Consider the following 23,490-nt stretch of genomic DNA (forward strand, 5'->3'; position numbering starts at 1 on the left):
ATAATGATCTGTAATTTCAGTAGCATGGATCTTAAGTTTACAGAACTCAATCTAATGAAGAATGAGAAATTTAGTGACATCTTTATAAAGGCATAAACAAATCAGAATCCCTACAGTGTGGAAACAGGCCTTTCTGTTTCCCCTTATTCTGACAAGAATTGCTATCTTAAAGCTACATGAAGAAAGAGACCTTGCAGTGTATACACAATTAGAAGTTGGTAGAACAAGTGCAGAAGGCTGTTGTACTGTGTATAGGATTTGTGGCTTTACTAACAGGCATTCAGTATAAAAAAGAAATTATATTTAAACTTCAAAATACACTGCTTTGGTCCAACCTGCAGTATAAAAGGATGGTAGGGATATAAAATGCAGAGGAAAATTTACTGGAAGGAAGTATAGAAGGTGCAGGAAAATTTTACAGGTAACCAATATTTTAAGAATTTTGACAAACCAAATGAGGAAAAACTTAAAGGTGGTAAAGTAACATTTAAGATATTTGGCTGGGGAGGGGGGTGTAGCAATGATTAGACCAATAGGCCTTCTGTTTGATTCATTTTTACACAAAATATTGGTACACTTCAGTTTTGTTTTATAAGCCTGATGTGCACACTAACAAATATCAGGTCATCTTAACTGCAAAATCAAGTAAAACAGTCAGAGCTAACCTGATTGTACTTTCAAGTTCATTATAAAATTACATAGTGCACACCAAACTCTTCTGCCTGCTAATTTAGTGCACTTGAAGGGAAGGCCTGGCTTATCAATCTCAAGCTTAATAATAGTGATTGAGAGTCAAAATTTATTGAGACTTACTTTTCTACAAAAGTGTAATACTTCTATCAAAAAGTGCTCCTGATGTTTCACTCTTAACAATTAATGTTTCACTTTCAAACAGATCGATTTGCACAGAAGAAAAATAGTTCCATTATACCCAACAGAATCTCATCAGTTGCAGTTTTGTGGTTTTTGCTTCGGAGCCATACAACAGTTTTTTTTTTAGGCACTATTCAAAGTGTCGTTTTCACACCTTTCCATTTTATTAGAAGTTTGTGATCCTGTGCAGCAAATCAGCGATGTCCATAATATTGTTTCCACCACGACGTAACAGAAGCTGCTGCAGAAGAGATCATACCACCCGTGCTGTTGCTATTGCTGAGTGGCTGAGATACTAGCATGGCTTGACTTTGCAGTACTTCTATGGGCTGAGAAGGGATATCATAAAATTTAGGACTAGGTACAGTCTCCCAATCTGTTCCCAAATCAGTTTCTTCGTCAGTTATATATTCATCACCACTTTCATCTGTCTGAGCAGCAATACTTGGGTCTACTAGCTCCATGGAATCTTCAAGATCAGCACTGATTTCAAAAGGCCCAGATCTAAATTCAAAAAACATTATAGTTTAGACATATACAATACTGGGACATTCTCATGTTGATTGTTTCTCCCCCCACAGGACTGTTGTAAATTACCAGATTTCAAAGCACAAGTTGTAATTCTGATCAAAATACCATGCCTGTATGAATTTAGTTATGACTCATTTGCTGTTACATTAGGGTATGAAAGGGTTAACTGGTGTTTTGCAAACACATGGCAGGTAAGGGTACAATGCAGATGACAAATTGGTATAGTGGACAGTGAAATGTTATCTAAGATCTTTATTAATTGGATCAATGGGCTGAGGAGTGGTAGATGGAGTTTAATTTGGATAAATGAGAGATATTGTATTTTGGTAATACGAACAAGCATAGGGTTTCTACAGAACTACTCAATGCCCTACCATAAATTGTATAACAGACTTTGGGATTCAGGGACATAATTCTTGGAAGTTTGTGCCACATGTAGACAGCATGGTTAAAAAGGTGTTTAGCATGCTTGCCTTCATGTCCTAACTCCTATATTCAAAAAGGTCTAGGCAATCAGGTTGAGGTTCTACAGGACAGTGGTGAGGCCTCTTCTGGTTTATTCGATGCAGTTCGTGTCACCGTGTTTTAGGAGAGATATCATTACAACTGATGAGGGTTCAGAAAAGATTTACCAGGATGTTGCTGGGAATAGAGGGCTTTCGATATAAAAATAGACAGATTTTTATTCCTTGGAGGGTAGAACGTTGAGGGGTGACCTTATGGAGACTTATAAAAGCATGTATACAGGTGGTTTTCAGATGATACCAAAATTGGTGGGGTAGTGGACCCTGAAGATGGCTATGTCAGACGACAAAGGGATCCTGATCAGATGGGCTGAAGATTAGCACAGTGTTTAATTTAGACAAATGTGATGTATTTCATTTTAGTAAGGCAGAGCAGGGTAGGACATAGATACTTAAGGGTAGGGTCCTGGCATGTGTTGCTGAACAAAGAAACCTTAGAATGGAGGTTCATAATACCTTAAAAGGAGTAGTGGGAAGACAGGGGAATGAACAGGCAGGAGGCTAGAAGAACACAACAAGCCAGGCAACATCAGGTAGTGGAGAAGTTGACATTTGGGTGTAGGGAGAGCTGCAGATAAAAGGAGTCATAGGAGCAGGGTGATGAAGTGGGATAGGTGAAGACAGGTACAGGCTATGACTTGGTTGGTCAATGGGCAGAATGAAACTGTTAGTGGCAGGAAGGAGTGGATTGGATGTGGAAGATGAGGTGCTGTTCCTCTAATTTGTGCTGTGGCTTGTTGTGGCAATGGAGGAGGCCAAGGATGGTCATGTCAAAGAAAACGGCTGGGGAACAGAAATTGGTAGTGACTGGGTTACGTTTAGTCCCCCCAATGTAGAGAAGACCACATCGGGAGCACCTGCTGCGGTAGCAATTTGTGGTGCGGTTTGCTGTAGGGTAATGAAGGCAGTGTTTAGTACGTGTGCCTTTATTGGGCAGTACATTGAGCATTGGAGTTGGGATGTCATGTTGCAGATGTACAGGACATGAAAAGCAGTATTGCAAAAATGGCTTAATCAAATGTAGTTTCCCTGCTGCAAGAAAGTAGTAGTTAAACTTGAAAGGGCTCAGAAAAGATTTACAAATGATGTTAAATGAAAATAGTAATTGCTGGAAAAGCTCAACAGGTCTAGCAGCACCTGTGGAGAGAAATCAGAGTTGATGTTTCAAGTAATCCTTTGCCAGAACAGTTCTGGAGAAAGATTTATAAAATCATAAGGGGCAGGGATAGCTAAGGTCTTTTTCACAGGGTAACAGAGTCCAAAACTAGGGAGCATAGGTTTAAGGTGAAGGGGGGGGGGGGGGGGGGGAAGAGAGGAGATATAAAAGGGACCGAAGAGGCAATTTTTTCAGCAGAGGGCAGTGCATGTAGGCAATGAGTTGCCAGGGGAGTTGCCTGGTATAATTACAACATTTAAAAAGGTTACATTAATAGGAAGGGTTTGAAGAGATATGGGTCAAATGGGACTAGATTAATTTAGGACATCTGGTGGGCATGGACAATTGGACTGAAGGATCTGTCTCAGTGTTGTGTAATTTTGACTCTACAAACTGTATAAATCCTGCCCTGGTTTTGAAGTTAAAAAAAAAACCCAGAAAGAAGCATTGTAATAGGAGGTAAACTACTCAAGGCTTATCTATTTGTTTCAAAACTTAGTTTAAGATTCAACTTACCTGCCCAGGCTTTTATTTTCAGGACTAACCAAATGCATAATATTTCGGAGTGTGTGCAAGGGATGCAACTGCTCAGGGTTAACGTGCTGTGTGATAAGGAAATATTACAAAACATCAATATTAAATTAAGCTGGTGGGAGCTCTTAGAATTTCCTATACACTACCATAGTACATTGTAAACATGATTTAAAAAATTAACAACCCTATAGTAATTTTTCAGTTCTTCGTAATTCAGTCAAGCTGCAATAGTTAGAAGTCTTATTCAGTGTAAAGCTGGTAAAGCAGTTTTTTAAACTTAATTTGAGGTATAATTTTTATGTAACATCTAACATGGTACCTGTGAAAAACAGAGATGTAGGATGTTTGTGTTTAGCTTATTCACCGCTCGAATGAACTTCTTTCTGCTCATATTCTCTTCACAAAACTCACTGGAGAAGACAAATCATCTTTGTAATACAACACTTTACAGTCCATTTTAGAAAAACAATGTTAAACTTGAAATAAATGTTTTGAAAAAATGTTTTCCAAGTAGAAGAGCTAGTCCAAAATATCAGCACCACTGTCATGCATAATGGCATTTCAAAGCTTGGCAATATTTTAGAATCAAATTTAAAATCAACAAATCAATAGACAGCCTTTTGGCAATAATTTAGCTTCATTAACTGTAAAAAGAATGGTTAGCTATAGTAATTAGACTTGAGGTGGCAGACAGTTTAACATTTCACACTACAGAAATGGTGGAGAAAAATGATAAGAACCATTACAAGCTACTTCTGGCCTTCACTTCTCCTCAGCTACAGCTCTCTTCTGATGTAGTCAAAAGTGGAAGAGAAAGTTATATAAAAGCCTGGAACACATCCACCATAACAATACAGGAAGCAGGTCTGGGGAGCTCAGCTTCACAGCTGGATGTGGCTACTGCCACTTGGCCTTTCATAAGTCAAGAACCAGCTGCCATCTATATATGAAATTCAAACTATTCCCAGGAAATTGGAGGATGCTAGCATTGTTCCCTGTACTTCTAATCACATAGTATGACACAATGAGTTACTTATTAATCACATGCAGAAATAATAAGCATAGTATGTCAGTATATGGGTGAACCAGCTCAAGTACAGGGTAAGCTATGAAGATTGGGAGGAGTTTGGATTAGTGAGCAAAGGTAATAGTAGAGTAGGATGTAATGTGTTTGTTCCCACCTTAATCCTAAACTTGCATGCATAGCTCTCCTCCCATGTTGGGCTGGAGATGGCATTTATTAGGAGAGGTTGTGGTTGCTCACTATGCAGTTTATGCACACTTACCACCATTTTCATATCCTCCTCCCTTGTGTATTCTGATTACTCATTTTCATATGCGTAAGATACTGACTTTAATTCTAACATTGAGCATATCCCACTTCTTTAGGTTTTAGTCTTGGTCCAACTATGTATAAATTTTGGTTTAATTTGGACTAAAGTCAGTCAAAAGCTCTGCAAAATTTGTGTCTTGGTGTTCAAGATATGGATAAATTAATAACTTTCTTTTAGAACAGTTATGATTTCATTCTCCTTAAAAACAGATTTAACCCAGACACACAACAATATCAGAGGTTGATTTGGCTTGCTCACAAAATTACATCAGAAGCATTACATTCTCCATGCAAGAAAGGGAAAGATGAACCTGATTACCAGTTTTTTTGCAATAGAGTATCCTGCCTGCATATCAATACCATGTGAGGAGAAAGTGAGGACTGCATTGAATACATGTGACAACAGAACAGACAGAAAAGTACTGCAGCTGCTATCAAATGTAAATTAAAACAAAAGTCAGTTTTACATAGGAGGTTAGGTAGCATCTTCAGAGTTATGCTGTTAATGTTACAGGCCTGCTCAGCTAAAGAAATTTTTAAAAAATGTTGGTATTATGACGACAAGATTGCAGTGGCTGTAATGCTCCCACAGTCAGATAAACTGGACACTGATTATGACTAGGCTATCAAAAAATTGTCATTTAAGTATAATGATGGGGATTAGTGCTTGTTAAACCAAATTGCACAACTATTCACATGCACGAGTGAGGGGGGGGCGGGAAGAGAGAAAGAGAGAAACTGTAAATGAAATAAACATTTTATATTCTACACTGTTTGTTTAGCATTACTGTATCTTGGACAGTCAATGACAGAAAATGAAACCACCTCTCTCTGCCCATTTGTGTCTGTTTCATTGTCTTTTACCTTCTGTCAAAGGAAGTTTCTTTTACTATTTCTTTTTATTCATTGTGACTTTTTATTTTAAACACCAAGGCATTTCTAACAATCTAACTGCTGTTGTATTAGTTTTACAATAGTAAAACACACAGTAAGTGACTCTTAATCCAGTCAATGACTCTTAACCCAGTCAAGAGTTAAAAATGCATGTTTAAGCATTGCCACAGTTATGGCTTAATTTTAGGATACTTGCCTGTTGCAAAGTCTTTTGGGAAGATTTACATCAAGAATGTGAGATAGTATATTTGCTAGCTGTGTGGCATAGCACAGTGCTGCACTGATGGTATAGGCAGGATTACTTTGCTCCATATCTGAAAAGAAAAAACAATACAAGGCAAGGTAAACATTGAAAAAAGATCTACAAAGATTAACTTCAAAATCTTGAATATCACAACAATGAAAACACTGTATTTATATGTCTTTAACATTGTAAAATGTCCCACGGGACTTTAAGAACAGAACCAGACAGCATTTATACAATGCCTTCAAATGTAGTAAAATATCCCAAGGGAATTCAACAGCAGAGTTATCAAACAGTACATGAACAAAACCATAATCAAAAAAGAGGTTAGAAATGAAAGTGCCTGAAAATGAGCATTTGATGAAAAAAGTCACAAATTTCTGTGACAAGAAATCAGACACACATTATACTGAGCAAACTGACTAATGAGGGGACAAATAATTATAGGACTTTTTATGGTCGGCAGGAAAGGGCAATTATTTATAGTTCACTTCATCAAGTATTTGGATATCCTTACCAGGTAGGCAAGATAATTGTTTTTGTTTAAGTCTAGACCACAGATTTTAGGTTGAAAGTGCAAACTTTGTGAATTGTACAACCGGAATATAAACTTGCATTACAAACAGTTGAAACAATAAAACAGAGCATTTTCATCTGATCGATGAAGATAACTTCTAGTCAAATTGCTCAAATATTTTCAGTATACTTTTACTTGGAAGACAAAAATATTTTATGAACAATTTCCTGTGAAAGGACAATATACCAAAATTATGCACATATTTGTATATGACCACAGTACTGAGGCAACCATTTAATGACTACTGCAGTTGAGAGAGACAGGCAGTGGGGTTGGGTGGTTACAGCCAGAGGTGGCCACTACAGAAACAGAGACAGGGCAGAGAACAAAAAACACAAACAGCATACTACTTCTCTTCCTTGTTAATCCTCCCCAGTTCTAGTACTGGAGTTATAACTATTCACCTTCAATACTGCACTCAAATTTTCCTGCACCTGATTAACACATCACACTTATTATTAAAAACGAAAGGAATAGATCAGTGCCCTGCAATTCCCTGGGAGCAGTTCACACTGCAGACTTGACTGCAGCCAAAAACAGACTCAAGAGGCAGAATGGCAGCAGTCAGTTCAGACACAAAACGAATGGTACTCCAGGCTTTATTTTTGGAGGAGATTTTCAGGGTTCTGATACTATTTCCTCCATGCTGGAGAGTCCAAGGGCAGACAAAAGTCAGGTAAAAAGTTATTCAAAAGTCAGACTTCTGTTAAATGGAAACTCTGTCCCTCCAGGGAATACCTTAAAAGGAGAGAGAGGTGGCAGCATGGAGAGAAATTCCAGAGATGAAGGGATAGGCAGCTGAAGGTTGTTTGGAATCCAGGATCAAATAAAGTCAGGTGTGCCAAAGACCAGACTTGAAGGACCACAAAAATGTCAGAAGGTTGTAGGTTGGAGAAGAATACAAGAAAAGGGAGAGAATCTGTGTTAATTTTTGAATACTCTGTAGGTTCCAGATATTTGGATTAAAATAAAGTATCAATATAACAAATTACTTTTGAAGCTATGAAGTAGTAATAATTTGTTTTTTTTTAAAAAAAGTAACAACGTTTTTGAGAATCAATGTTGCAACAGTTATTCATATCTATTCTTAGCATCAAAACTTGACTTATGCCATAAGTCAAGTTAACTAGAACAATATTCAGCTTAGAACACAGGCACACAAAGGCATAGGTTTCTTCCCTTATGTGATTAATGAAGATTTACACATGGCCAGCAACACCTGGATAGGCACGAGTAACATAAGAATTACAAAAGAAAATTACATAACTGAACTAGAAATAAGTGCAATTAAACATGGAGATAATAACTTTCCAGGTGATGTCATCAAATGCTCATTTAATGAGGAAGACAGCATTTTCTGTTGAAAAATAACAGCAAGCGAGATCATTTAAATTTTCCACAGCACGTGTTGACCATTCCTGGTTTGATGGAGGTTACATTCTCTCAAAAGAAAATGCAGCCGAGACGAGGAGACACCTATGTCATGATATTTCAATTTAATCTATTAACCATGTCGATACCCTCCAAAATGAGACCAGTGGTCGAGATAATGGACAAGTTGTGTCCTAATGCACATTTAGCTTAAATTAGTTGAAAGTACTTTGTTAATGATACTCTCAGAAGAATGATAGATTATTACTAATTCAGTGCATTGCCTGTACTATTCAGCATTTCATAGTTTGTTCTTCTGAACTTTTCATTATAGGCTTAAAAGAATGTTAACAATTTTCATACACACGCAAGTCTTGTGATTGTTTCAATCTTACTTGAAGTTGGAATGCATAGGAAAATTCTTTTAAGAATTAATTCCTAAAATTTCAAGGAAGCCAAAAAAATTATGAAAATATACTTCAAAAGGAATTTCAAAGAACCGTTTATTATTAATTTATTGGAGCACATGACCAAAGATTTTCTTACATTTCAAAGAAAGATAACATTTCCAAGGTTTGAGAAGTTCAGACTATTCATTGATCAATTTAGAATTCAAAAACTGAAATAATCTAGTTAAACAACTTAGAACAAACCCCAAAATGTAAGTGCAACAATCTATGCAAAGATTATACAAGATGGATTCCTTATTCTACTGGCACCAAATCTTTATAAACATTATTGAAAAAGCACATCTTACATGAATAAATATTTTACAATGATGGCTGCCCAATGTTGCAAATACATCAAGATGTTGTTTTAATGGTTAACTCTTGATTTCTGATTAGTTAGACTCCCGACAGTATGGAAACTGGAGCACCCGGAGGAAACTCATGCAGACAAGGGGAGAACGTGCAAACACCGCACAGACAGTTGCCTGAGGCAGGAATCGAACACTGGTCTCTGGCGCTGTGAGGCAGCAGTGCTAACCACTTTGCCACCGTGCCGCACATAAACGATTAGCCAAATAATGCGTTCAGTTCATTTCTAGTGACCATGTAACACTGATTACATGGTCTTCTAAATGCAAAGGGGATCTTTCCCTCCTTATGACCTTATGAACTCAGGGGGTTTTGCCCAAATGATCCACCTTGGTCTTGTGGAACTGTTGGCTATCACTTCCCAGCTTTTTAGCACAGCCTGTGGCTATGGATTGCAATGGTGGCTCTGATTCTTCAACGCTGTTCCTACCAAATTCTGTTCCAATTCTTGGCAGCTACTCATCTCTCTCTCTACTAACTCTCTTGGAGGCTCCTCAAGCTCAGGGGTCCTGCCAGTTGGTCCGTGTTGCTCTTCCTCTTCTCTGACCAGCATCAGAAACTTCCTACTCAAGTGCTGTGGAAATCCTGATGCATGAACATGCCCACAAAGTTTAAACCTTTGCTGGGTAATTCCTCTGTGCTCTCCGGCTGGAGGCAAAGACTTTGGATGAAATTCTGCAGAACTCACCTGGGTAGTTATCCAGCAACTGTTAGATTAATACCTGGATAATTCCATAACTGACTCCTCAACCTGATTACCTTTCCAAACCAGAACGGGAATACCTTCCAACCTGTCTAGTTCCCTATTCCTCCCAGCCACCTGACTGCCTTCCAAACTGGCTCGATTACCCCCTGACCTGACACATCTACCCCACATCTCTCCCAGCAATTAAGTCTGCATACCCATACTAACTTGACTACATCTCTGGATTCACCCCATTCATGTTGCCCTTTTGCTTTCACATCTACCCATTTATTTGCCTATTTACCTCACCTAGTGAATAGATTAGTGACTAAACTAAAGATGAACCTTTAAACATACAACAAGCTAGTGCTGCAAAAGGGAGTCATGTCCTCGTACCCCCTGAATCTACCCCAGTCTGAGTTTCAGAGCAGCAGTAATAATTCAATAATGATAACATTTAGGATTATGTCAACTGACAGTTATTGAAAATGCATGCTTTTTCTAACTTTCTATTTGCTAACTCAGTTTTCGAATCAATTTTTAAATGTCAGGCAATTTCAACAACGATTTCAAAACGATTCTGCAGACCTTAGTCATCCTTTACAAGTCTTACATGGATTGTAAAAATTTCTAACTTGCAGATGCAAAGTAAAGCTCCTGTTTCAGCAAAATTGAGACTGTTTAACTCCATGCTTAACTCAATAGCCACTTGATTTGAGCTCCCCTCTGTAAAGGTTCCATCATACACCATTCCTTAAAACTCAGAAATATAGGTTCTGTTGGAAATGGTCATGAGGCTTCTGAATCTGGGTTCTCAGCACCACAACTGTGGAGTCTCATGACTCCCATCTATTCTCAGCCTATGAGTCTAGGAGCTACAACGGTGTCAGAACAACCATACATTTCACTGTCTTTGGGTGGAACCTTCCCAGGTTCAGAGGTATAGAGCTGTACAGCATGGAAACAGACCCTTTGGTCCAACTCATCCATGTTAACCAAATGTCCTAAATTAATCTAGTCCCATTTATCAGATTTTGGCCCATATCTCTCCAAACTCTAGAGATAACAAATGCTGGAATCAGTGGGTCAGACAGCTTCTCCTCTCTCCATGGATGCCGTCCGACCCACTGTGATCTCTGGCGTTGGTTGTTTTCAGCATCAGCAGTAATTTGCTCCGTCTCAACCCTTCCTATTCATATACTCATCCAGATATCTTTAAAATTTTGCAATTGTACCAGCCTCTACTTCTTCTGGCAGCTCATTCCATACATGCACCACCCTCTGTGTCAAAGTTGCTCCTTGAAGACTTTCCTCTCTCACCTTAAGCCTATCCCCTCTAGTTTTGGGCTCTGCAACCCTGACGAAAAGACTTTGGCTATTCACCCAATCTATACCCCTCATGATTTTGCAAACTTCTGCAAGGCCACACTTCAGTGTCCAGTGCTCTTCGGAATAGTTCCAGCCTATTCATCTTCTCCCTATAGCTCAAACCCTCCACGCTCGCAACATTCTTGTAAATAGATTCTGAACCCTATACTTCCTATTGCAGAGACCAGAATTGCACACAGTATTCCAAAAGTGACCTAACCAATGTCCTATACAGCCGCAACATGACCTCCCAACTCCTATACTCAATGCTTTGACTAATAAAGGAAAGCATACCAAATACCTTCTTCACAATCCTGTCTGTCGACCTACAACTCTACTTTCAAGTAACTATGAACCTGCATTCCAAGGTCTCTTTGCTTAGCAACATTCCCCAGGAGCTTACCACACAAGTTTTGCCCTGATCTACCTTTCCAATTGCAGCACGTCACATCTATCTAAATTAAACTCCACCTGCCACTCCTCAGCCCATTGGCCCATCTGATTAAGAACCCATTGTGCTCTGAGGTAACTTTGCTCATTATCCACTACACCACAATTTTTGGTGTCAACTGCAAACTTACTAACCATACCTCCTATGTTCACATCTAAATAATTTATATGAATGACAAAAGGAGTAGACCCAGCACTGATCCTTGTGGCACACCACTGGGAACAGTCCTCCAGTCTGAAAAGCAACCCTCCTCCACTACCCTGTCGCATTTCTTCAAGCCATTTCAGTATCCCAAAGGCTATTTCTCCCTTTATTTCCTGTGGTCTGACCTTGCTAACGAGTCTAGTGTGTGGAAACTTGTGAAATGTCTTAAGTTGTTAAGTGAGATTCATGGTGCCTCGTCCACCATCACCTGCAGTGACACTTCTAATAAATCTTCCACTCTTCCAAATTAATTGTGTAACCAAGCTCTTTGATGCCTCCTCATTCAATTAAGAGACACATGTGGAAATGCTCACCCCCTTGGCCACCTTCCGGTGTTTATGCCACTGTCGCCATATTTAAAGCCAAGTTGCACAGCAAGCTAGCAACAACGCTTCACTTACTGGAGATCCACCATTATATTTGAAGACACGGCCCAGAAAGCAAAGCCATCCTTCAATTCAGGCCAAGGACATTGAGCTGTTGGTGATTGGAAAAGCGAGTCATTTCTTTTCCTGGATAGGAAGCAACCGCAAAACACAGCCAGCCTGAATACAAACAATAGGCCAGGTCACTATGTCTCAAAAAGGAACACACTGCAGTGCAGGATGTGGTCAGTGGTCTTCTGCACTACCAAGATATGTGCCATTAATCTCTGCTACCCTTCACTCACAGGGTACCACTCACTAACTCTGCCATTTCACACATCTCTCACCGAAACTCATGAACTACAGTATTTTATTCATGATGTGCATCCAATGGCTCCCATCCACATCATCCTCCCAAACCAGTAAATATTCCCACCCTTTACACTTCTTTCTTACTTATTGCAAAGTTCTCACTATCACTCCTGCATCTCCATGATCACGAACTTTATTTCAATGCACTTCCAACATAGCTCAATCCTCCTTTAGTTTAACTGCTCAAGAACAACAAGACCCACGGATAGGTGAATAGCCATGGTCTTTTACACAGGGTAGAGGAGTCCAAAACTAGAGGGCATAGTTTAAAGCTGAGAGGGGAAGACTTTAAAAAAAAAGGGACTTGAAGGGAAACTTTCAAATGCAGAGAGATGTACAGAACAAGCTGCCAGAGCTGGAAGAGGCGGGTACAATTAAACCATTTAAAAAGCTGCTGGATGGGTACACGAATAGGAAGGATTGGGAGGGAAATGGGCCAAATTATGGCAAATGGGACTATGAACAGCTTAGGATATCTTGCCGGCACGGACAGCTTGGACCAAAGAGTCTGTCTCCATGCTTTACAAGCCTATGACTCTATACATACATAACCTTTTCAGTACCTCTATTTCCATTCATACATTAAACATTTGAAATAAACGTAACTTAGCACCCTGAAGTTTATTGTGAAAGTGAAAACATTAGTGACTTTCCAAAATTGCTAAACAGACATCAAAATAGCTATTCAGTGAATAGAATGTGCAGCCTTAAATATACTCAGCATACATAAAAATCTCACCTGGTGCTTGTGCAGTCTTTTTTTCTTCCACCCAATTGTAATAAGCCGAATAATCCCCATTGCTAGGCAAGTAGATCCAGGGGCCTACAATCCCTATATTGGTTTCTCCATTGTTGTCATCACAGATCCATCTACCAGAGAGATATGTAGTTCTCCTTGCCTCTGCCAGCTCACTCACAGTACTAGAAGTCATACCACTGTCAGATTCAAATGTTGCATCTGCTGGATCCCTTGCAAAACCAAGAAAAAAAACAGAACCATGTTATCTATATGAACTGAACATATTACAATCCCTAACTAATTTGATGACTGTGCTGTATCAGAAAAGGTGGAAGTTAAATAAAAATTCACAGGATATATATGTCAGCAAATCTGGAAAAAGGTCAATGCTAAGTACAATATATCTTCCTACAAAAAGGTTTCGAAACACAAATTAACATTTTGTCCTAACAATCAACAACGCAATTTAGTAAATAGAGTTCCCACGCAATTTATTTAGATCAAATATTAAATCATCACTAACTAGCTTTAACAAGTTATTTCCAAAAATTCAAACAATTAATCCAACATTTGTAGTATAATTGGCCCTACCAAATAATCAATTTTACCCATGCAATCTTGGTTGGTACTTTGCTACATGGAGAAATATTTTAAAAAGTGGCATAGTTATCCAAAACCAAATTCAATCATCTACCAATTAACAAAATACTGGGAAACAGCTGATTCTACTATTGTGTGAAGTTAAAATAGAGTGAAGAAAGAAAAAGTATTTTCTCCTCTGTACTCGGTTTAAAGTTAAAAAAAATCACAACACTAGGTTATAGTCCAACAGGTTTAACTGGAAGCACATTAGCTTTTGGAGCGCCATTACAACCACCTGAAGAAGCGACGCTCCGAAAACTAGTGTGTTTCCAATTAAACCTGTTGGACTATAACCGAGTGTTGTATGATTTTTAACTTTGTACACCCCAGTCCAACACCGGCATCTCCAAATCATGAGTACTCTGTTTAGACCTGCAGCCCTCCTGACTGAAGAATACTTTGGCGAGCTGAAAAAGTAGTGTTCGCCTTTAGGTTGCAAAATAATCTCGATCAAGCCATTTAAATAGCTACATATCCTCTTTGAAGCTGGAATTGGTTGCTACAACATTTTTGTTAAATAAATATCATTTAAGATGCATCTGGACAGATGCACGAGTAGGTGGGGAGCAGAGGGATACAAATGCTTAGAAATTGACCGACAGGTTTAGACAGTACATTTGGATCGGCTCAGGCTTGGAGGGCCGAAGGGCCTGTTCCTGGGCTGTAAATTTTCTTTGTTCTTTAATTCAACATTTTATAAATTTATTGCTTCATTGAATAAACTGCAGAAAACATGTGTCTTGATATTAAATGTCAGGAAGTAAACATCTTTAATTATCTAATTTTTCTTTTAAATGATCCATACCTCATTCCTATTTTCACTTCTTGTAGTGGGAAAATCAGACGTGTCAGTTCAAGGACATGTTTCCAGCGGTTGCGGGCGAGGTGTTCTTGTCGATTCCAGAACTCGACATTTTTCTTCTCAACCAAATCACCAAGTTTACGGATGAGTCTCTGAATTTTGTCTTTTTTTTCCTGATGCCGTTGGGCCCGACGTTGTAACTTTTGGTTGTCTTCCTGATTTTTACATACTAATTCCTTCTCTAAATTTAGCAACAAATTTAGAAGTTAGTAGCACTACTTTCTTTGTCATCTTCCAAACATTAAATTTCAATAATTTGTTTGCAATTTTCCAGTTACGCCTCCAGACCTTGGTCAATGTGGTTTTAAACCACATGTGCCAAAGCAATTCAGGTTACTTTCTTTCCAATTTGCTTCCCTAATTCAAGGCTGACATATGATAAGAGCTCCTTTAGAACAGGCTTCTTTTTAAACTTGGAAAAGAAATGAAATTTCTGATGTCTGTATAGCAAAATAATGTGCTGATCTTTTTCAGGATTTTTTTCTCCAAGCTTAAAGAGTATGTACGACATAACTGTTTCATTATCCGACGTATAACAAAAGGAAATATTGACCATTATTATGTCTCCTTGTTATTGTTTTCCCATTATAAATAGAATGTTCAAGAGTCTGGCAGAAAGCACTTGTTTATAATGTTTCCTTGTGTACCAACTGTCACGCTTACAGCATATACCCATGAACACAGGATGATAGGCATTTTAACTTTTTAAAATGCAGCAAGGAATATGGACAATTTTCACTTGTCCCATGATGGCGTCCAGAGTGGTAAGGGAGTTTGCACTTTCTGTATAGACAGTTCAATGAAGAGTCATTAAAATCTAAATGTCAACATGGAGCATTTGATTTCACCAACACCACCACCTATAGATGTTCAGCCACAACCACAAATGATAACACATCTCCCACCTCCCATTACCTTAAAAAAAAACGAGGGAGAGAGAAACACTTCAAGCCTGTCGCATTTTCACCTTAACGTGGCCAAATAGATTTTTTTTTATTATTATGTAGGTGTCATTAGATGAGTTAGCATTTATTGTCCATAACATATTGCCCTAAGACTGAGTGGCTTGCTAGGCAATTTCAGAGGCCAGTTAAGAGAGTCAACCACATTGCTCTGGGTCTAGAGTAACAGATTTCCTTCTGCAAAATAAAAAAAGGACATATATGAACCAGATGGGTTTTAACAATATTCTGCCACGGTCACCAATAGAATAGGTTTTAATCTCAGATTTTCTTTTTAAACTGATTTCAAATTTCACTACTTTCTATGTTGAGATACAAATAAATGTCCCAAATATTAGGTACTCTGAATTAAGAGTCTAGTGACATTGCCACAGCACAGCCTCAACTATAACTCGGTAAATCTTTTAAACACACCTTTGCTAGACAAAGAGCAGGAAAGTCTCTTGGTCAGTAATGCTTGAGGCTAAGTGGCAAGACAATGCGGACTTCTTTTAGGAAACTTTAGCACACAAAACAAACACAAGATTTGCTTTATTTGGAATGTAATTTCCTTTCAAGTAAATCAAAATAGCCAGTAAAAGTTTTGAAAATTAAGTGGATTATTTAAGTTGAGCTATGTTAAATTCTGATATAGTTGAAAATTTAAAAGGAGGAACATTTAAAAAAAATAGAAAATTCAAAGCAATATTCAAAAAAGTACTCAGCACTCAAAGAAGGTTATTTGATTAATTAATATTCCAGAACAAAGAGAAAGCTTGTTAAGACTTTGGAAAATAGCTAAGGGCAGATGTCAAAAATCAAGCAAACTAACCTTTTCCTGTTCCTTAAATGTCTTCTGCACTTATTTTATCTTAAACTCCCTCTAATTTTTTTTTTCCCAGCAGGCTGTTATCTTTTCATTTCCAAAATACATATTAACTTTACGTCTCATGTAATACATTTCTTCACACTATCCTTCAAGGACTCCCAATTTCATTTCCATAACAGCTATCAGTGCTCTTAATAGATATTAAATGCCATAGACTTAAATGATCTGGGCACAGTAGCACCTCAAACTCTACACTGCCCCTTCTATTGTTCAGACTCAAAAGAAGGTGCATATTCCCACAGACTACATCCATAAGATTTTTACATGTCTCCTACCAAACCAAAGTGTCATTTTCTTATGGATTGTGGAACTAAGCTATAAAATTCAGTACCTAAATAAACAGAACTAGAGGATTTCAGAGCTTGGGTTGGTACAATACTTTAAACCATGGAGACAAAAGCATGAGGTCAAATGAGGTAAAGAAAATAAATACATTCAAAAATGGTAGGGATAGGACAAATAATGCAATGGAAAAAGATGGACAGTGCAGCAGCCTAAGTAGACAAATAATTTAGAGGTTCTTAGTTCATCACATGCCATGGAATTGAATTCCATGAATCTGATAGTTTGTCAGGAGTATCTCAGTAAATCAACATGGATCAAAATGTCTGGCTAAAAACAGTTGTAAAGGCTTTAACTCTATCTTCCGCATTTACAAATTAAACCTCTTCCTGTCATTACTTAATTTATTGTTCACTATTATTCAAGGCTGCTGATCTACTTGTTGGGGTATTGCTTAACTATCAGTAGCAAGCTGCTCCTGCTGTTTAGCATGCATTTTTGTGTTGGAGTTTCCAAGAGTTGGCTCATTTTTAGATACACTTGGTGTTGCTCTGACTATTGTCTTCTACAATCATCAGTGAACCTAGCTGATACCCCAACTGGATGGTTACGGATATGCCAGGCAAATAGGTTATGGATGCTGGTTTAATGTAGTTCTGCTGCTGTTGCTCACAGACCTCATGGAAGCCCACGTTCAATGGCTACATCTGTCCCATTTAGCACTGATTATGTTACAGCACAATGCAGAGCATTCTCAACCGATCAATTTTGGCACTTACACACAACTCTGCAATATGTAGAACGGTGAGGGTGATGTTAAAGTTATTTTTTCCATTGCGTTGGTTTTCACACGAATGATGGCAGGAACAGTGTGGCAGCTATGTCCTTCATAGCTCAGCCAATGCATCCAGTTGCAATATATCTGAGCCAGGCTTGCCAATGGAATTTTAAGTCTCCACATTTTTGCTCATTTTCTGTGCCATTGTGATTATCAATGCTTCCTTCAAGTGAGGTTCAACAATGGAAAGAGTGCGGATTCATCAAATGGGGGAGTACAGATGGTAACCAGGTTGTTTCCTGGTCTATAACTGCTCTTATGCAAATGAGATTCCATGAGATTTGGAGTCAATGATGAGGACTAGTAGGGCCACTCCCTTCTCTGTTGAAGGTGTTAGCTGAAAAGGTTCGGTTCAGAGAGAATAATTGTCAGACTGTTACTAGACTAATCCATGGATGGCAGCTCCCAATTTTGGTTCATCTCACTAAAATGCGAAGATGTACTTTGTAGAGTTTGCTGGGCTCATATATTTGTGATATCACGTCTTTGTCATCTGTGTGCCTTGGTAAATCGGGTGGTCAACAAGTTTTATTCTTATCCTTTGAAAAGGACGTCTTGTGCAATAAGTGATTTGCTAAGCCATTCCAAATAGTAATTCACAATCAACCACATTGGAGTCAGACACAGTGAGAAGGTAGAATGTTTCCTTCTCTACAGACATTGTTCTCCAAAAACAAACAAACAGTCATGTTCCAAGGCAAGCTGTGCCAGTATGGCTACAACACTGGCATCTACTCAAAGTGGAGGACCGCAGAGGCATTTATTACCCTCAAAGGGCAAAACCAACTAGCCCATTTTATTCCTGATCATGATAAAAATCATGAAAAAATGTCACTGACAGTGCTATCACACCACACTTCATCAGGCCACATCTGATGCCCAGACTGGCTTTCACCAGAGACACCCAGCTCCTGACCTGATTACAACTTTGGTTCAAAATTGGACAAAACAGCTCAACTCCAGAGATAAGGCAAGTGTCAACGCACTTGATATCAAAGCAACTTCTTTTTAAACCATGTATGACATCAAATAAACCCCAGCAAAACTACAGTCAATGGAAATCACACAAAAAACAATTTACTGAGTAAAGTCATATCTAGCATAAAAAGAAGCCAATCAAGGTAGCATCACTCACATTGCATGAAAAAAAAGGATGTTTCTAACAATCTGGTAGTTTCCTAATCAGCATGTTGATTCTAGTTTTTAATCACTTAAATCAATTGAAGTTAAATTTTTCAGATGCTATGGTGGAACTGGAACTCATATCACTATCATTAGTTCAGGCATTTGAATTACGAGGTCAGTTAACACACCACTACACTACAGGTGTAATGGACCAGTTGCATTCCTCTGCAATCTCACACTATAGAAAATTGCACTGTAGAAGACTGCTAATAGGAAATCTCTATACCCTTTCAGGGGACAAGTTCGCATTATGCAAACAACTTTCACAATTCGTCAACCACGTTTTAGCCAATTCACACTGACGAAACACACGTCATAGCAGTACAACCTGTACAGTCATAAACATGGTAAAACAGCTGTCCACATATTTTGTTGAAGTTTGCATTCCTTGAACTGCAGAGAACAGAGGTGAGTTGTGCCAGACAGTAATTCCATCATGACAGCATATCATAGTTTTAATTATTGATACAATATCAAATGTTAAGATGAGGATATATCTGAACAGTTTAGCAGCTGCAGAAATGTGGTAAACAGAGGGAAAAAGGCTAATATGGCTGAGAATTCACAATAAGTAGTGAATTGGTACAGAATGTTTCTCTACTGGCAACACCCAAAAGTAATATTGTTCAGAATGGGAATCAAATACAGAGGAACCTTGATTATCCGAATAACAATTATCCGAAAATCGGATTATCCAAAAGGAGATCGAGGTCCCAATGGAAACATTACACCAAAGACATGTTTCCAACAGTGATCGCGTCTTTTGTATACAGTGATAAAACAGGCACCATCTCCAAATGACTGACCTCCTGCCCGCTCTCTCTCTCTCCAGACTTTCACTGGAGTTCTACAGAGGGGTGTACCCTAACGCCACCCCTTCCCTAACTAATCTCTTCAACATTGTCCTGTACAGGGCAAATGTGGAACCTGTCAAAATGTTGCAGTAAAAAGCTGTGGCTGTGTGTCTGGTATTTTAAGACTTAACCCCCCAAACGCAGCAGCAGCCTTGCTGTTTGTGTCCAGTCCAGCTGCCCCAGAGATGGGGCGGTGTTGGATGGGGTTTGGGGGGGGGGGGGGGGGGCAGCCTTTTGCACGCTGTGTGCTGCTGCGAGTCTCCTGAACAGGAAGCAGACGTTAAAAACGCCGAGCCTTCGAGGAAAGGCATTTAAAAATAACCGAACGAAGTAGTGCCTGCCCATCACGTTCAGATAAAATCGAGGTTCCCCTGTAGTGGGCAGACAGAGATGCAAGAGTTTTTTTAATCTCTGTATGGTAACAACGAGGCCCTGTAAAATAAAAGAGCCAATGAGTGGGTATATGAATACCAAGCAAGAGATAACAGATTGACATTAAGGAAGTATAGGAAGAAAATGAACAAAAGGAGAAAGAACAAATAAATTGAGCTGGAGTTGACATCAATAAGGAAGAAAAGTGACTGAAGCTGTGAAGATAATTGATCAGACACAGTTATGTTAATTGGGTGAAGTGGTAATACAAAGATGAGAAAAGCATGCAAAACTTATAAAATAGGCATCAACTGTAGTAGTGTGTGTTCAATTCATGGAGTTGAGGAACCATATTAAGGGCTTGGTTAGAACATAAAAGCATTAACTGAAATTGCATCAGAAATGAGTAAGTTCAATTCTATGGAGACCAAAGAAGCTGAGATTCTTCTGAGCAACAAAGGTGTGGTGGTTTGATAAAACTGTTCAAAACCATGAGTGGCTTTGATAAATAAAGATAAATTGTTTCTGTGGCAGAAGGACCTCTCACTGGATCTAAGGTAATTGGCAAAAAAAAAGTGACAGGATTAAAACCATTTAGAAAAAACACTAGGATCCAGAATCAAGTACCAACAATATGGTAAAATATCCAAAACAGAACTGAATAAAAACTTTTAAAGGAAAACAAAACAAGATTTTGGGGAAAGAGCGGGGGAGAGGATTAATTGGTAGCTTTATTGAAAGCCAGCACAGACAGGATAAGCTGTCTTCTGTAAATGCAACTGGCACAATCATGACCCAGGAATACAGCAGGATACAAGACGGGATGAATGATAAGCCTAATTTCACGGTTTCTAATCTAAACTATGAATGATTAAATCTTAAATCTAGATCATAAGACCATAAGACATAGGAGCAGAAATTAGGCCATTCAGCCCATCAAGTCTGCCCCACTATTCAATCATGGCTGATAGGTTTCTCAACCCCATTCTCCCTGCTTGATCCCCTTGATAATCAAGAACCTATCTCAGTCTTAAATCTACTCAATGACCTGGCCTCCACAGCCTTCTGTGGCAATGAATTCCATAGATTCACCACTCTCTGGCTGAATAAGGTTCTCCTTATCTCCGTTTTAAAAAAGTCTTCTCTTTACTCTAAGGCTGTGCTCTCGGGCCCTAGTCTCTCCTACCAACAGAAACATCTTCCCAACACATACTCTGTCCAGGCCATTCTGTACTCAGTATTCTGTATTTTTCAAATTAGATTTCCCACCCAATCTTCTAATCTCCATTGAATATTGACTTAGAGTCCTCAAATGTTCCTCATAAATTAAGCTTTTCATTCCTAGGACCATTCTCGTGAACCTCCTCTGAATCCAATCCAGGGCCAGTATATCCATCCTATGATATGGGGCCCAAAACTGCACACGCACTAGTCGAACTGTGATCTGACCAGAGCCTTATAGAGCTTCAGAAGTACATCCTGCTTTTATATGGATATTCATAAAGCTATTTCCCATTTAGTAAATAATTAAGATAAATTTCTAATTATCTTGTGCAGTTACAAAAAGTGTAAAGCTTACAAATAATAAAATCCAGCCACCAAAAACTTGACAATAATTGTTGAGAATTCCACTCACCTTCCTAATTACATCAATTTCATTTCTTAGCAACTATTGCATTGAGGCCTATTGTTATGTATATCAAGAACCAATAGCTAAGTAAGTGACACACAAATTTTCAGAGGCAAAGTACTGTTCATCCAAGTAAATGACTCTAAACACAAAACTACAGAAATAACAAACATGTAAAAGACCCAAGTATAAGTGACCTTACAACAAGAATAGCCCTTTTTGCTGTTATTTTGACATTCAGAACATTAATGAATGATTTGTGCGAGGATAGCACATTAGCAGAAATGCACTGCAGAAAGATACAATGCAAACTTCTATTAGCAATTTTGCACTTGAGTTTTCTATATTCAGTTATGCCAAGCATCTGATCATATATTAATACGAGAACATCCTGAATGTCAGCAGGAATGGTAGATTAGAGGCACATTAACCTGGTTACCTGCATGCACTCCCACGACTGATTATACATATAACTGACAAGCATCTTTGAGCAGCAAGTATAGGTGCACAGCCTCAACCAAAGAAAAGTGCATAGTGAGCTAGAAAGTAGAAATGAGGATCAACACTATATTTTGGATCAATAATTCGATAACCCATTCACAAATATCTTAAGTAATTTTTAAAGCAATTTTCACTAAGCTTCTCTACCTCTTTGGACTTCCGCATTCCCACAACATATTGCATCCTTTAGCTGTTCAATCCTGATTTTGCACGACATAATCTTCCATTTCTGAAAATAAAGATAGAATTTATTACTTGACAGCTCAAGTATACAAAGGAAACAAATAAAATCAAATTTCTAATTGCTCAACCTCCCTAAAGATCAATTGCCTTTTTCTAAAGCTGAAGTGAATTAGAATATATTTTCTGTTGCTGACATTCAGAGATTTGGGCTAGATATACAGGAATCTGCTATGTAATGACCCTGTAAGTTGCATGCTAAAATAATAACAAAAATTGCTAACAAAACTCAGCAAGTCAGCCAGCAACTGTGGAGAGAAACAGAGCCAGTGTTTCAAACTTTAACTCTCTGCAGTTGCTGTCTGCGCTTTGCCAACTGTTTTTATTCTTATTTCAGGTTTCCAGTGTCTACAGTACTTCACTTTCAAACTTGTAAAGCTGTGTAACTCAAGATTTAATTAACTCAATTAATTAATCTGGAGCACCACAACTGGCACTAGTATTGTTTTTGTTTTGGCATTTTGACCTATTAATATTTGTGGAAATCACAATTTAGAGAAGCTAGTTGTTGACTATGAGACTTGGAGTGGAATCCAGGGGTGGTAATAGTAAAAATCTTCAAGGGTATCCGAACTATGACGACAATGAGTGTTGGGATCCGGGAATAGAAATTTACGAATATTGAACCTGCTAAAAAATAACTATCGAAAGGCAAACAAATTATAAAATTTGTAACCATAACCCCTAATTAGAATTCTGAATGCAGTTGTGCATTGGGACAAAAGTGGGGGATAGGTAGGGTATAGGCTTGCTCGCTGAGCTGTCGGTTTGATATCCAGACGTTTCGTCATCTGGCTCGGTAACATTATCAGTGGTGACCTCCAAGTGAAGCGAAGCTGTTGTCTCCTGCTTTCTATTTATATCTTTCTCCTGGATGGGGTTCCTCTGGTTTGTGGTGATGTCATTTCGTGCTCGTTTTCAGATGCGTTGATAGATGGTATCTAGATCTATGTGTTTGTTTATGGCGTTGTGGTTGGAGTGCCAGGCCTCTAGGAATTCTCTGGCATGTCTTTGCTTAGCCTGTCCCAGGATAGATGTGCTGCCCCAGTCAAAATGGTGGTTTTTGTCATCCATGTGTAGGGCTACGAGGGAGAGAGGATCGTGTCTTTTTGTGGCTAGCTGGTGTTCGTGTATCCTGGTGGCTAACCTTTTTCCTGTTTGTCCTACGTAGTGTTTGTGGCAGTCCTTGCATGGAATTTTGTAGATGACGTCGGT

At 38.6% G+C, this 23,490-nt stretch overlaps 1 protein-coding gene across 2 annotated transcripts in view; it reads right to left on the bottom strand.

Moving 5' to 3' along the window:
- Positions 1 to 781: 781 nt before the first annotated feature.
- atg14 (autophagy related 14) overlaps positions 782 to 23,490 on the bottom strand; it is a 27,032-nt gene continuing 4,323 nt past the window's right edge. For both annotated transcript variants that reach the window (XM_043697717.1, XM_043697716.1), the window contains 7 exons: positions 22,183 to 22,264; positions 14,487 to 14,724; positions 13,040 to 13,269; positions 6,042 to 6,159; positions 3,938 to 4,028; positions 3,601 to 3,686; positions 782 to 1,377 (listed from right to left, as the gene is read on the bottom strand). In XM_043697717.1, coding sequence (XP_043553652.1) covers positions 1,068 to 1,377; positions 3,601 to 3,686; positions 3,938 to 4,028; positions 6,042 to 6,159; positions 13,040 to 13,269; positions 14,487 to 14,724; positions 22,183 to 22,264 — 1,155 coding nt within the window. In that variant the 3' untranslated portion in view covers positions 782 to 1,067. The remainder of the gene's footprint in view (positions 1,378 to 3,600; positions 3,687 to 3,937; positions 4,029 to 6,041; positions 6,160 to 13,039; positions 13,270 to 14,486; positions 14,725 to 22,182; positions 22,265 to 23,490) is intronic.

This window comes from Chiloscyllium plagiosum, chromosome 10 (genome assembly GCF_004010195.1).
Source record: "Chiloscyllium plagiosum isolate BGI_BamShark_2017 chromosome 10, ASM401019v2, whole genome shotgun sequence".
NCBI classification, from domain to species: domain Eukaryota; kingdom Metazoa; phylum Chordata; class Chondrichthyes; order Orectolobiformes; family Hemiscylliidae; genus Chiloscyllium; species Chiloscyllium plagiosum.